The 16,265-nt window shown below is 41.0% G+C and overlaps 1 protein-coding gene across 6 annotated transcripts in view; it reads right to left on the minus strand.

Annotated features, from left to right (window-relative positions):
* Positions 1-12,302: 12,302 nt before the first annotated feature.
* Positions 12,303-16,265, minus strand: part of DPP8 (dipeptidyl peptidase 8) — a 62,173-nt gene continuing 58,210 nt past the window's right edge. For 5 of the 6 annotated variants that reach the window (XM_082383303.1, XM_082383299.1, XM_082383301.1 and 2 more), the window contains one exon: positions 12,303-16,087. In XM_082383303.1, coding sequence (XP_082239429.1) covers positions 15,965-16,087 — 123 coding nt within the window. In that variant the 3' untranslated portion in view covers positions 12,303-15,964. The remainder of the gene's footprint in view (positions 16,088-16,265) is intronic. The other variant, XM_082383302.1, reaches the window with a different exon arrangement.

Raw genomic sequence — 16,265 nt, forward strand, 5'->3', positions numbered from 1 at the left:
AAATTTATTTAAAATAAATAAATAAAGTATTCTATTATTTTCCCCTTTCAAATGGTACCATGGAACACCTCCAGGTGCGTGTGTGGTGCGGGGGGGGGTGTTCATGGGTGGAGGGCCGATGGACACTGTCACGGTTTCTACCATTAAACAGCTTAAATTGTTTTCAATCTTAGTTATTTATAGGTTGTTTAATTAATAGCCACGTTGGACCATGAGATCTATGACAGGAAGTATGAGGAGTACTGATGGCTAAACTACAAAACTCTAATGCTGAGGAGAGAATGATAATTTTGCAAATTTACCTCTGGTTGATCATCATCGGAAAAGAATGTTACAGCCTTCTAATCAAAAGTCATTATTGAGGGACCTCCCTGGTGGAACAGTGGATAGGACTCCGCGCTCCCCATGCAGGGGGCCCAGGTTTCGATGCCTGGTCAGGGAACTAGATCCCACATGCCTGCTGCAACTAAGAGTTCGCATGCCACAACTAAAGAGCCCGCCTGCCGCAACTAAGACCTGGTGCATCCAAATAAATAAATATTAAAAACAACAACAACAAAGTCATTAGTGACTAATATGTCAAAAGCCAGTGTTTAAAAAAATAAAATCTAATGATAATTCAATCTAATCTGGCTTTTTATTTACCAGAAAGTCAGACCAACTGTATTTGTAATATGTTATTTGTTGACAAGTACCTCCCAATAGATCAGTGGTCCCCCACCTTTCTGGCACCAGGGACCGGTTTTACGGAAGAAAATTTGTCCATGGATGAATCTGAGCGATGGGGAGCAATGGGGAGCAGCAATTGAAGCTTCGCTGGCTCACCCGCTGCTCAGCTCCCGCTGTGCGGCCCGGTTCCTAACAGGTTGCAGATTGGTACCTGTCCACGGCCCGGGGGTTGGGGACCCCTGCAATATATCCTAAAATCTTATATTTCACATTTCAGAAATAAAACTCAAAATTTTTAGGGTTTTTTTTCACTTCAGCACAAAATACAATCATAAAATTAAAGCAATTTTTGTCTATTTTTTATCCTATAACATACGATGAAATTTCATTTGGTTCTCATTTAGTCTTGTTTGCTGACTAAAATCAGCACCCATCACTTCTTAAATAGGGTAGAGTGTTTTTTAACTCAGTTTAATTAAATGTGTAAACTGTTCTCAATTAACAATATACTGTTATAATTTTTTTTCTTAAAATAACTTCTTTGAGATAATCTAATAGAGAGGTAACATCTTGGGAACAGGTCAACATAGGGGTCTAGAAACTGGGAAAAGGCTAGAAGACTGCTGTTTTTTATTAGTTTGACCAGGTGGATGGGACGCTATCAAATAAAGAGAACAGAGGGAAGAGCCAGACAGAGGAGAGGGGAGACAATTTGCTCTTTTAACATCTTGAGTGTGACGTGTCTGCCTGGCCTGGCAGCCAAGTGAAAAATGTTAAAACCCTGGAAATGCCGTTTTGATCTGAACAGAGAGATCAGAACCAGAGAAATTATTTAGTGAGTTGGTACTTCTATCAGAGCATCTAACACACTTTATTATAATATACTTCATTAAATTGTCTGGCTCTACTGCCCTACAGTAAGTTCCTTGTGGCAGGAACCATGTGTATCTTGCTTACTCTTGTTTTCCTGGGATCCAGCACAGCACACAGCATATAGTAAGAGCCCAGTGAATGTTTTTTAAATGAATGTTTTTTTAAAAAGTTACTCCTTTATCACATACCGTGCAAAAATGGTGAGTGTTTTAAATCACTAAGGGAGCTCTCAAATAGCGTATTACTGTGAAAGGGGTTTGAGCATTAAAAAGTGTTGGCAAGCGTTTGTCTGAGTAATCTCTAAGACCTCAGTAGACTCTATGACCCTAAATCAAGAATTTATGAACCACTCGCTCTGTAGGATGAGCTGTGGGGATCTGTGGCATTCACATCATTCTAGAATAGATATCAGAATCTACCACTGTAGTGATTTTAAAATACAGCCGCCCCTCATCCCTCGGTATCTGTGGAGTATCAGTTCCAGGACCCCCCCCCGGATACCAAAATCTGTGGATGCTCAAGTCTCATATAAAATGGCGTAGTATTTGCATATAATGTACATACAACCTCCCCATACACTTTAAAATATTTCTAGATTACTTATAACACCTAATACAACGTAAATGTTATATAAATAGTTTTGTTTTGTTTTGTTTTTGTTTTTGTTTTTTTTGGCCGCGCGGCTTGCAGGATCTTAGTTCCCTGACCAGGAATTGAACCTGCACCCTTGGCAGTGAAAGCACAAGAGTCCTAACCACTGGACCACCAGGGATTACCCTAAACATAGGTTTAAGTAAAATGTAAATGCTATGTAAATAGTTGCCAATGCATGGCAAATTGAAGTTTTGCTTTTTGGAACTTTCTGGATTTTTTTTTTTTATTTTAATTTTCATCCGTGGTTGGTCGAATCTGCAGATACGGAGCCCACAGATACAGAGGGTGCACAGGTTCTCTGACATTCCTCCCTTCAAGTAGAGTCTATTTCCCCTCCCTTTGGACAGAGGCTGGCGTAAGTGACTCATTTCTAAAGGATTGAATGTCATGGAGGTGGGACTGTGTCGTGAAAGAAGCCGCACCTCCCACCTGGCTTTCTCTGGGAGACACATGCCTCTGGATCCCTGAGCCACCACGTAAGAAGTCTGGCCACTTTAACGCTGCCATGCTGGAGAGAAGGGACCATGTGGGGAGACCCCGTGGAGACAGAGGTGGTGGAGGAGCCCCAGCTGTTCCAGCCCAGGAGCCAAATGTGTGAGGAAACCTTCCCAGTGCACAACCCCAGCCCCTGTCTGACTGCAACCACGTAGGAGACCCTGACACCAGTTAACCCCCAGCACTGTAAGCAACAGTAATATTAACGCATGGCTTTGTTGTTGTTTTACACCACTAAGTTTGGGGGTGTTTGTTTTTTATTACTAGATAACCAGAACAGCTGCTAGAGTCTTTACTGGGTTGTTCACTACTGGAACCACTTGCTGCCTCTTTCATTCATCACCCCCCCCCCTTTTTTTTTTAATGTATTTATTATGTTTCTCTAGCTTTTATTTATTGCCTTTTCCTGGTCATTCATCCCCCTTTGAGGAAGATACAAAAGGTAGATATGTTTAGAATATTTTCACCCTCCATATTCAAAACCATCTCCCACACTATACCGCTGCTCAAATCCTCTGAGCCAGGGGGATGGGTCTTTTCTCATCCTGAGATGACTTTTCACCCCCTTCTTATCAACAAATGCTAATGGTTTTGTGGAATTATGGGATATTTAAATTTTCTTCTTTGTGTTTTTTTTTTTTTTTCCCCAAATTGTCTACATTGAGGGAATTCCCTGGTGGTCCAGTGGTTAGGACTCCGTGCTTTCACTGCCGAGGGTGCAGGTTCAATCCCTGGTGAGGGAACTAAGATCCCACAAGCCACGTAGCATGGCCGAAAAAAAAAATAAAACAAAACAAAACAACAACAACAAAAACAAAAAAAAACCCCAAAACCCTTCCTCATACCAAAACAGAATGGTAATGGAAGAGACTCTGGAAGAGTATATAAAGGAAAGAATATAAAGTACAAAAAAAATTGTCTACATCAAACATATATTATTTTTGTAAACAGAAATAGTAAATGTAACTTAGGAAAAAAATACATAAAAACTTCAGTTAAGGATGATGAAAAAGTTCTGGAAATAAATGGTGATGGTTGCACAACAAGGTGAATGCACTGAATGCCACTGAACTGTACACCTAAAAATGGCTGAAATGGTAAATTTTATGTTATGTATATTTTACCACAATAGAAAAATATATACAATCCTTAAAACGCTACTTGAGTCTCAGCTCCTTCAAGGTTACCTTCCAGTCCTCACCAATCCGTTTGTACCACTCAATAGGCACTGGATTATTTCTGCCTTGTACAGTGGTTTCTTCATTTACATGATTCATTTGTCTCTGTCTTGTGTCTCAGATGACACTGGAAGCTCCTTGAGGGCAGAAACTGGAATTACACAGAGAGTCATGCCTACAGTACATTTATAAACCAATTGCCTGGAAATCAGAACATATTTCCCTAAAGAATCAACACTACAGGGACTTTCCTTGTGGTCCAGTGGTTAAGACTCCACACTTCCGCTGCAGGGGGTGCGTGTTCGATCCCTGGTCGGGGAACTATTAAACTCATTAAATATCTGGAATGTATATTGGCAATGAAAACGTACTTAATAAAAGCATTGTAGATACTAACAATTAGACAAAACAGAAAGATCAGTGGAAAGGTTGTTTGGGATTGAAATAAATACATATTTTTTTAAAAAAGATAATTAACTAGATAAAACAGAAAGTTCTGCATGAATGGAAATGATTCAAAACTTATTACATGACTCATCTCTGAATACATTTACGTAGTTATAATGGTGTAAACACTGAATATTAATCTAAGTAAAATTACAATAGAACTACTCTACTGAGAAGATGAGGGGGGTGGGGAGTGTGTGTGTTTGGTGGAAATGGGAGGGAAAACAACTAAATTCTAGTCTTTCACAGTAGGATACCACTAGATAATGAATAAAAACTGAAAAAAAATCATAGAGTAATATTACAAACATGTTATTTAGAGATTTGTTTTAGAACTTGACTCCTTAAGCTATGTGCCTCTGTGACCATGATAAAATTAAAACTTAAAAAAAAAAAAAAAAGGTGATGCAGGTCTCTATATTGTTCAGATGGATGCCCTCCGGCCCTGAACCATCGTTCCTCCACAGCTCTCTACACCACCTTGCTGAGCCCAACAGCTAATTCCTGCCGGAACCACTGCTGTTCGACACCCACTTCTGTTCAAGGCCACCTTGCCCCAGCAAGCCTGAGATTCGGATGGCTCTTTCTGGTCCCCTTTTATGAGGGCCCCTGCACACCCGGCGCAGTGGGCTGAGACCTGCTCTCTCCCAAGGTCTCTGGATGCTCTGCCTGCAGCTGGACACACTGACCACGGCAGGATGGGAGCACTGCCTTCAGGAGAACTGAAGGTAGGTGATGCTGGTCACATTGTCCACCCATCTTTGGAAGCTGCACCCTCCCTGCTGGAGACTGTGTCCTCCCCCAGCGCTGGGGGCCAGAGTCTTCCCCCTGGGCCTGTCCTACCCAACAGCCTTTTTCCTCCTTACTTTCCGCATGAAAGTATATCTATTCCATGACCCGTCCTCTCCTCTGGTCTCTCAGACAAACTAGGCCTGTTGAGGTGAAGCCAACAGAAGAGCGGGGGGCAGATGCACACCCGCCTCGACTCTCACCGTAAAAGGCCCTCACACTCTATCCCAGCACTCCCAACTTTTCCTCTCATATTCCTGCCCAGCCCACACTCAGTTTCCTGCCACCCAGTGTGCCAGCTCCGCACCTTTATCCCCTCATGTCTGTGTGTATTCTTTGCCTTGAATGACTTCCCCCCACCTGGAGAAACTCATTCCTTAACACCTAATCCAAAAGCTGCCTCCTTTGTGCTGCCTTCTCTGACCATCCGCTTTTCCACTACCCAGAGAAAACAATTGCTCATGTTTGTTGAGTGCCGTATGCCAGATATTAGGAGTTTTGCATGTGTTTTTCATATTGAAGCTCACAGCAACTCCATGAAGTAGTACCATTATTAATTCTATGTTCCAGAAGAGGAAACTGAAGCACAGAGAGGTAAGTAACTTGCCCAAGGTCACACAGTAGGAAGTGGTTCAGTGAGAGTCAAGAGGACAGACTCTCCGGGTCAAAGCCCACAGCCCTAACTGCTGTCCTGCCCTGCCTCCTGGGGACTCACAAAGGACTCAGCACTCAACATCTCTCTCTTTGTACTGACCCTCTTTAGTTTACACATCTATCTCCACTTCTGGATTGAGAACCCTCTGAGAGTAGAGAATGTGTCTGACTTCTCTGAGCATCCCCAGATCCCTGAATCCTTCAGCATGAGCCAGGCCATGGCAGCTGCTCAACTCATGTTGCTTGCTCAAGAATGAGTGAAGCCAGGATTAGCATTCTGCTTCTGCACTGTGACCTTGGGCAAGGCACACAACCTCTCTGAACCCTCATTTCTTTCTCTGGAGAAAATAAAAACCCATAGGGGAATAATAACACTGCCTAAGTGATGTCTCGTAGCTTACTGTGAAGATCAAATTGAACATGATGCTGTCATGAGGAAATATAGTATAAGCAGTGGGGCACTCACCACACACGTTAGCAGCTGGTATTCAGAGGGAAATGTGCCACCTGTTCACAGGTAAAACATGTTATCCTAACAAGGGTCTTACAGTTAATTATACCTTCATCCAAAGTAATGTGTAATTCTGGAAGATCTGCCTTGGGTCAGGCAGATAGGAAGTATCTGAGGTCAAGGCAGAGTCTGGTCACCCCAATGGGAGGCTTCTGTACCCACCCCCCTCCTTACTCATGTCCCGGAACCTGCTATTCTCCCAAGATCCCTGGGGCTGAGTCATGTTCCTCTCCCCGCCCAGCATCTATCTTCTCCCCAGGGCTTGGGTCTAACAGCTCAGGTCTTGGAGAGAAGACTGCTCCCACTGGCAGCCCTGCACTCCTTGGAGGAGATGAGGTCAGATCAATATCAGGACTTCATAAATCACTTCCAACACATTGGCCTCACCGCAACTCTATGAAGAAGGTATTAGAACCCCACTTTAGAGTCCAAGGTCAGAGAAGCAAAGGGCTTGCTCAAGAGCACAACTGCTGGACTTGAACCCAAGTCTATCAGATTTCAAATACTCTAGTCTTTCTCATGCTCCCCCTTCTTTCTCTGGGCAAGTTCAGGGAGATTCATATCCAAGACCCACCCAGTACAGGCTTTCTGAGCTCAGCATGAGCTTGGTCCCTGAAGGAACTCAGATTTCAGGCAAATACCATATTTCCTTGATTTTAAGATGTATTCTTATTCAGTTTTATATTTCTGATATGAAGATCTTAACAACGGTAATATCTGAGATTTTAGGAAATTTATTTTTTATTTTTAAAGATTTTTTTTGAAGTGGACCATTTTTAAAGCCTTTATTGAATCTGTTACAATATTGCTTCTGTTTTATGTTTTGCTTTTTAGTTGCGAGGCATGTGGGATCTTAGCTCCCCAACCAGGGATCAAACCCACATCCCCTGCATTGGAAGACGAAGTCTTAACCACTGGACCGCCAGGGAAGTCCCAGAGATTTTAGGAAATTTAGTAGGAGTCCTAGAGACTGCATTCAAGTGTCTCTGTTCAGCTACCAACTGGTTCTGTGCCTTTGTGGAAGCCACTTTACCTGCCTGTACCTCAAGAAATTGGTCTGATTTTTGGTACCAACTCTGCCACTTGACAGCTATGTGGCTTTGCGGTCCTCTCTGGGATTCAGTCTCCTCATCTCTAAAATGATGGGAGGGGTCACTGATTTTTGACCTCTTCTTTTAAACTGCAGAACAAGTTTCCCCAATCATATATAAGTAAAAAGCTAAGTTGCTGCTCTGGATGAAAGAAGGGTGGGAGGGCCTGGGACCCTATGGCCTCTTCTACTCCCTCCACCTCTGCCAGGGCCATCCTGGCAGCACAGCCTGGGCTTCCTCACTTTGGCAAATTTCTCTGTTAAGCTCTGGTTCGGGAGAACATTGCTCTGGGAGGTGAATACAGAGCTAGAAGACCTGGGCTCAAGTGCGGATTCTCTTTAAGCAGCTGGGATGGCTCCAGTATAATCACTTACCGGCTCTGGGCCTCAGCTTTCCATCTGTGAAGTAAAGCAGTAGATGAGATGATTTCTAAGAATCCATTCTGGCCCTTACATTCCATGAATGCAGTCTTTCATTGCTCTACCTCAAAGTTGTACATTACTCTGGTTGTACATTAGAATCACCTAAGGAGCTTATCAAAAATTAGTAAAATATGGCCCACCTCCTCCCCACCCACCAAGCTGATGTAATTGATCCCAGGAAGGACTCAGACATCAGCGTTTTTATTTTTATTTTTAAAAAATATTTACTTATTTATTTTGGTTGCACCGGGTCTTAGTTGTGGCATGCGGGATCTTTAGTTGTGGCGTGTGGACTCTTAGTTGCGGCATGCATGCGGGATCTAGTTCCCCAACCAGGGATTCAACCCGGCCCTCCTGCATTGGGAGTGTGGAGTCTTACCCACTGGACCACCAGGGAAGTCCCCATTAGCGTTTTTATAAGCTCTCCCGGCAACGGTGACAGCAACCAGGGCTGAGAAGAACCACTCCTCCAGACCTAAAGCCTCAGTGGGGAACGAAGAATAAAAATTCCAATGACATTTCAGAGAAGGAATCCTAAAAGCTTAAATCTGGGGAGAATTTCGTTTCTTTCACAGTCTTACAAGTGAATCGGTAGATGGGTGCTCAGGAACCTAAACCTATCAATCAGATAACCCTAAGTGGGGGAGGTCAAAATATTTTTTTCATTTAAAAGTTTTTTTGGTATTCAAGTACCAAATAAGTGATTCCTACATATCTGACTATAGTAGGTATGATGGGGAGAATTAACCAAGTATAATATAGTGCCTACTCTCACAGTCTGTAATCTAACGGCAGAAACAAAATCAGTGGCAAACTGTATGGTGTAAAATAAAGTGCTAAATCTAAGATAATCTTTATTGAGCACTTTTATTGCATGCCAGGCACCAAGTGCTTTATAGTATATTAAACAAATTTCATCCTCACAATAACCCACTGAGGAGGGTTCTGTTATTATTCCTATTTCTCACCTAAGGAAATGGAGGATCAGAGAGTTATGTAAACAAACATGCACAAGCCCATAAAGCTAGCAAGTAGCAGACATAAGGGTTGAAGCTAGGCTCCAAAGCTGATGCTGGTACCATTTTGCAATATCACCTACATCAGGTGGGGAAGATTCCCATGTAAGCTCTGTAGGGTGCCAAGAGGAACCTGGGTCTGGTCTCAAAGCATGAGTTCTACTAATTGAAAGAGGAAAACTTCAGGATGCTTGCGGGTGAATGAAGAGCCCAGATGAGGGAAAGTGAGGCTGGGTCAGGTGACACAGGGCCTTGAATGTCGGGTACAACTTGAATTTGATTAGGGACTGGCATGGGAAAGTGCGAATTTATCATGCCTTTAAGAAAGTGGGGGTTAGAATGGGCATCAACAGAAAATCTACAAACAACAAATGCTGGAGAGGGTGTGGAGAAAAGGGAACCCTCTTGCACTGTTGGTGGGAATGTAAATTGATATAGCCACTATGGAGAACAGTATGGAGGTTCCTTAAAAAACTAAAAATAGAATTACCATATGATCCAGCAATCCCACTACTGGGTATATACCCAGAGAAATCCATAATTCAAAAAGACACATGCACCCCAATGTTCATTGCAGCACTATTTACAATAGCCAGGTCATGGAAGCAACCTAAATGCCCATCAACAGACGAATGGATAAAGAAGAGGTGGTACATATATACAATGGAATATTACTCAGCCATAAAAAGGAACGAAATTGGGTGATTTGTTGAAATGTGGATGGATCTAGAGACTGTCATACAGAGTGAAGTAAGTCAGAAAGAGAAAAATATTGTATATTAATGCATACATGTGGAACCTAGAAAAATGGTACAGATGAACCGGTTTGCAGGGCAGAAATTGAGACACAGATGTAGAGGACAAACGTATGGACACCAAGGGGAGAAAGCAGCAGGGGGTTGGGGTGGTGGTGTGATGAATTGGGAGATTGGGATTGACATGTATACACTGATGTGTATAAAATGGATGACTAATAAGAACCTGCTGTATAAAAAAATAAAATGAAAGCATTAAAGAAAAAAAGAAAGTGGGTGTCCTACCGGGTGTGCTAGTGAGGTGGGAGGTGAAGTTGGTCCTGAGAACCTCTTGAGGGCAAGGGCTGTGTCCTCTTCATCTTTGTTTCCTCATGGCCTACACAGGCCTAGCACATGATTGTTACTAAATATTTGCTGAATGACAGCTGTGAACTGCTTCTTTGAAGTCACTTGGAATTCTTAATCTTCACCTTCTACTCCAGCCCAGCATGACATTACAGGTCCTAGACTGGGGTAGGAGCAGCGACAGGAATGAGGAGGAATGGATGGTTGAGACAATGAAAAACAATTAACTGGCTAGGCAACACATCATTAAGTACCCAAGGAACTACAGTGGCACTCACACGCATGCTGAGGGATATAACTACGACCATACATATGCCCAGAAACCAAGCCAACACGGAGAGTCCATTTCACAGAAGAGCACTGTTTTCCAGAACCTACCCAGCCAGAGGACCTTCTTGCAAATAATTGTCACCTGTTGAGTAGAATGTTAAACTCTGCCCTTCTGCAGAGTGCCTTTCTAGTGAAGATGGGGGTGGGGGGGGGGTGGATTCCTGAAACTGGCTAAGGACAACTATCTTAATTGTTTCCAAACTTCTATTTCAAGAACTTAAGTTTGGGAGCCAATTTAGAGAGTGTTATCTTTCAGTAAGGGACACACAAACTCAAAAATCTCATTGCCTATGTCAGAGTTGAATCCCATCTAATCCATTTCAATGGGAGTTCAACCTCTTCAGGATGGCAGGGCCAGGGTACCAGATCCGTGGATGGAACTAGGCTGATTAACTTATTTAAATCCTGGTGATTCCCCAAACCACTCCAAGCCCCAAATAAAGTTATGGTTATGAGATCCTCAAAATACAGTTGTTTCAACTCTGCTCCCCTCCAAAGCACCAAGGGATCAATCCCTGTTTCTCATTACCACTGCGTGGGTAAGGTCAGGCTAGAGGGACGTCCAGAGGCCTTGAGACCATACACTTGCTCTGACAGGACTCTGGAGCTCTGGAGCCCGAGAGCCATTGGGAAGTGTGTACCACCAGCACAGTCTGTGTAGGATGCTTATGGCCAGGTTGAAAGCTGATTTTTGATTAGCAATAAATCCTGGCTAAATTAAAGACACCAGAGTAGTCTATAAAATGTTCCCATCTGGAATGCCATAAATGAATTACATGTGTGCTGAGGTATTAATCTCTTTAGAGTTTGGGTGAGTCTGGCTGGTTACTTCTGGCAACAAGCAACCTCAACAGGTTAACCCAGTGTACCTCAGTTTATCCCAGAGTCACAGAGATGTCTTTTTTTTTTTAATGTGTTATGAGGTAAAAAGGATAGGTCTATAGCAGTACCCTGTTTAAAGATAATCTTTATTTCTAAAAATTTTTGTATACAAATTAAAAGTTTAAGACCCTAATACATAACATAGCAGTGGTTTTTTAAAAATCGTTATCCCTTTGAGAATCTGATAACGCCAAAGCCCTTCTCCCCAGAATGCACCTCCACTCATTCATGCAATATTTTGCATACAACTTTAGAGGATTACAGAATCCAGAGTGAGGGTCTGTTCTGGAAGGATTATTAGACAACCCCAAATTTACTAATTTTAGAGGGGTTCATCTGCTTCTTTCCCCTACCCTTTCTCTAGTACAGCTTCAAAAGACCAGAGAATTGTCAAAGAAATCTCTGAAGAAAGTATTACACTGAACTCCCTTGAAATTTCCTGGGGAGCATGCAGAAACCACTGTCAACTCCAAGAGGCATTCCAGAGAAACTCCTAGCTGCTCAGGGAGGTTATGCTAATCATTGGCTCCAAGCATCACCCACCCTTGCAGTACCAACGCTGGCTGTAGGGAACCACTTACAGGTACAAAGCAGGTCTCCGCACATCTCCCTCTGGCTTTGGATGCATTTTTAGTTAGTGTTTATACTAGAAACCCCACGTAATCACCTTGCAGTCTCCGGTCGCCACTGCAAGCACATGACCTTGTTCGTGTGTATTAATCACTCACAGTTGCCACTAATCAAGGCAAAGATTGTACAAATGGGGAATGGGGGAAAAAGGGAAATTTACATCAATTAATTTTAGCAGCATCTTTATTGCAACAAAGAACCTGTAATAAAATGCAACAAAACTAATGTTTCATTTTACATGATTAAAAGCCATGTAGCTGAAAATGAGAAAACCCATAAACTTTTACTGGAGTGAGACATGCAGTTCTTTTTATATAAGTCAATGCTTAAAACAGCAGGCACTTTATGTTCTAAAATTAAAGACCTGAACTCCAACTGTGCTGAATACAACATAAATTTGTATTTGGGTTATGTAAAAACAAACATACGAACACTACTTTTTCTCTCTCTGAGGGACTTCTCAAATGATTACCTAGAACTGTCTCTTGACCAAATAAGAAAAGCAGGAGCCAGCACCTTGAACTAACATGTCTCCATATTGCAGGCTGCAAGATGGATTAGTTGGGGCTGGGTGGGGTTGGGAAGGTGGGAGTCAGGAAAGTTTCCTTATTCCTTTATGTCTGCTGGGAATGGACACTCACCTTACATATCTTAGTTTAGATATGGCCATGTCTCCTTGCTTACTTTAAACAGCTATAATTTGGGCTCCCAGGCTTAAGCAAGCACTCTATACCCCAATCCCCAAACCCCTCACTACACCAAGGAAGACACATTTAGTGTTAACAATTTTAATTAACTTCAGAATGTCATATACTAATTAGAAGTACTGCTTCATTAATAAGCATGCTTAGCATTTACTTTAGAATGGAAAAATTAACCATTTTATGTTATCTTTAAAATGTTTCATAGGAATATATTAATAAATACTTCTTTAAAAATTTGCCTTTTCTACATATCATTTAACTACCATGAGTTAGGATATCTGGATGGAGTCTAGCACCAACCAAACACTAACTGGCTGCGTGACCATGGGTATATTTTCTCCTCTCTCTATATGGAGGTTCCTCCTCTAAATAATGAGAACATCAGATTATATCAAAGATATAACAGCTTGAAAATTTTACAATTCTGTAATAATGAGAGATCTCATAGGAATCATTCCACCTAAAGAGAGAACAATGTTACAGAGAGGTGGGATACACCTTCTGTAAGAAGTAAAACAAGTAAAGTAAGCATCAATATCTATATCTCATTCTTCTGAAAAATAATGCATGCATTGTGACTTCATCCTCTTGTATGAGGCTTTGGAAACAAGCCAGGAATGGCATAGACAGAAAAACCTTCATTCCAAAATTAATCTCCAGACCAAGGGGATATACAGTCAATGATACCTTCTGCTTTTTTCAGAGTGAAAAAAGGGCCAACAGTCATCACAGATGAGCAGCTATCTTGACTATTGTTTTAGGTTCTTGTAAATCAGTCCAGTGTAGAAATCACCTATTATTTTCTTAATCCAACTCATTCTCTACAGAAGTTTCTTAAAGTAGCCCACAAATGACTTGCTTTAGAGTCACCTGGGAAGCTTGTTAGAAATGCGATTCCTGGTCTCCACTTAAATCAATGAAATCCAAATTTCTAAGAGTGAGGTTCAAGACTGCACTTCTTTTCATAAGCATCCCAGATGAATCTTAGATTTTGAGTCCCACTGCTCAAAAACGCAGAAGCAACCATAACTACTGATGGTTGTTCAAGTGCACCCAATTATCAAACCTGCAAAACCCCCCTTTGATGTTTAAGCTAGTGCTTTTTGGTTCTCACTAAAAATGTGGCTATACTCTTGCCTTTTAGTTTGTTACCCAAACACAGGGTACAAACAGTTTTAGTGAGATTTCTACTGATTGCTTGAATTGACTATGATGTTTTCCACACTGATTTTAAAATCAAATTCAATCGAGCTGTCTTTCTGTAAGCGAATTCAGTCAGGTATTTTTCCCCCTATGGAAGAATGGCATTTAACTGACTGGGAATTATAACAGAAGCATTCCTTGTGATGGGAGGAAAGCAGAAGGCAAGATGCAAAAGGAAAACACCTGTGAATTCAAGAGTCCATGAGGTTCTTTAAGGTTTGTTTTGGTAAAATATGAGATGCCATTTTGAAGAAACAGCCTTATTGGGTAAGAGGTTTCAAATGAGTAGCTGTATAAAAGCCACTGTATACCATTTCTACTTTGTATATTATATAAGGTTATATCGTCAGACGCCACTAGTCCCCAGACAAAAACCATCTTCAGTAATCAGATACATACTTAAGTCATGGGGGAAAATACTTTCTTGGGGAAGAAAAGTTACCCAAATCAATTTAATTTAACATTGAAAAAAATATAAACAAATATTGGCATGGGAAAATATCATAACAAGAAAATCAATACATATACAGACACAGGGAAAAGTGTGGTACCTATTATACAGTATAAATACAAAAACAGCAAAACCCAATCCCCCTCCACAGACAGCTCTGCCAGGTCACCCTGCCATCTCTGGACCTCCCCCACCTCCCATGCGGCCCTCAGTGACGAAGTCCACATCTCACGCACAGTCACCATCCTTACTAATGGAGGCTGTGCTCTCTAGGGCAGGAATCTACTCTCTCTGTAGTGGTGAGAAAGAAAAAGAGTAATTTTTTTTTTGGAGTGTTGTTTAGAAGTACTTTCCAAACACCGAGGCTTGTCAAACTCATAGGTGCCTTCTCTGCCACCGGCTCCAATGTGACCCATCTAGCACCCTAAGATTCTAAGATGGCAGATCCCAATCAGCACTACGAGCTCCCTTAATAGTCAAATGCTAGGGCTAAACCAGAAAAATGTCATGGTCATTCAAGAAATCACTTATAAGCTTTGAACATTGCAAAAGAGAGCCATGCCTTGCTGGGGATCAGTTTATGGTAAAGAGGTTGTCTGGAAACTCTTTAAGCTCACAATATCTAAATAATACTCAAATAATTTAAAAAGGTTAAAGAAAGTTTCAATTTGTAAGGTTTCCAAAATTAAGAAGAAAATTAAAAAAATTAGAATTAGAATTGTAAAAGAACTCTAAGGAACTTTTCCTCCCCTGAATAATGTTAGTCTGTACCTGTGTTGGCAAGAGTGTGATTTCTTAATCTGGTTTCCTTAACTAATATTCTAGGAGTTTAAATTTCAATTCCTAAACTTTTTCATGAGTATTTTTGGTCAAATTATACTTCTGCTTAGATCTTAAGCAGACCCTTGCCTTCTCCTCTCCCTGCCGTTCTCCACACTCTGGTCTCCCCCACCCCACCAAAATTCCCCTCCATTGCCCTAAAACTCTGGAACATTTCAATGAGGAAATACCCAATGGAAACTGGCACCACTAAATTTTCTGAAAAATACAAGTGAATGTGTACTTTTTTCTTTTCCTAAAGGGAAAGAAATTGCCTGCAAATATTTAAGCTCTAATCATTTGATTAAAATTTTCCTGCCTGTAATTATCAATATTATAAGACTAATTAAATCCATGCTACATATACAGTTACTTGCCTTTATGTGAAAGGAAAAACCCACTCGGTCATATCATCAAAGAGAACTATTTATACTAGATACAGTTTAAATTGGTTAAAAACTGGTCAGAGTCTGAATGAAACAAAATTAAGTGTCTTTAGGAGGCTACTAAGTTATCCTTGAAAAATCATTAATGACCAGTTAAGCCATAGGTTTAATAGTGATTAGTTCATAACATGCTGGATACACCCCAAGCAATGTAGTATAAGCTATTCAATTACATTTAAGTGCTATCAAATCTGTAACTAGTCAGAGATTCTGGAATTGAACCAAACCAATCACTAATATCATATTTTAACAAACTCAGAAGTATACTGTAAAAATACACTAATTAAGTCCATGAGGTTTCATAATGCTATTAAAAATGAAAATAAGGTAGTATGGATACATGGTGCTAATGTCTTATTTCTTTCAGTAATTCTCATGGTATTGCTGGGTCCCTTAGAAATATGCGTCATTTAATTTTGTGTATGGTTAAGGTATTAGATTACTATCTACAAGCTGTAAACACCTGCATGGCACCAAATATACTTTCAGAAGTAGATGTTATGTGGCAGGTACCAAAATGTGATGATCAATTCTCTACTGATTAAACCTCCTCATCTGGTTAAACAGCCAGTGTATACCAGAGTTCTACACAGGTCAAAGTTATATCACTTTCAGAGCAGCAATACGTGATCCAAGGTTTTCTTGAAGGTAGTGCAAAAGATGCAGTTCATAATGTTCTCCAGATTCAGGAACTCTTATGCTGTGTCTCTCCTGAGGATAGATCTTAAAAACAACAACAACAAAATCAAAATACACAAAATAAGAATTTAGGAACACATCTCCTTCCAAAGCTTTCCAGAGATTTTCAACAGAATTAATAACATGGAGCAGAGCTTCTCCAAGATATTATACACATACATCCTATCTAAAGGGCCTTCTCTTTTTATAATTCCCTATGTAC

This window comes from Balaenoptera borealis, assembly GCF_965194805.1.
Source record: "Balaenoptera borealis genome assembly, chromosome: 3".
NCBI classification, from domain to species: Eukaryota; Metazoa; Chordata; class Mammalia; order Artiodactyla; family Balaenopteridae; genus Balaenoptera; species Balaenoptera borealis.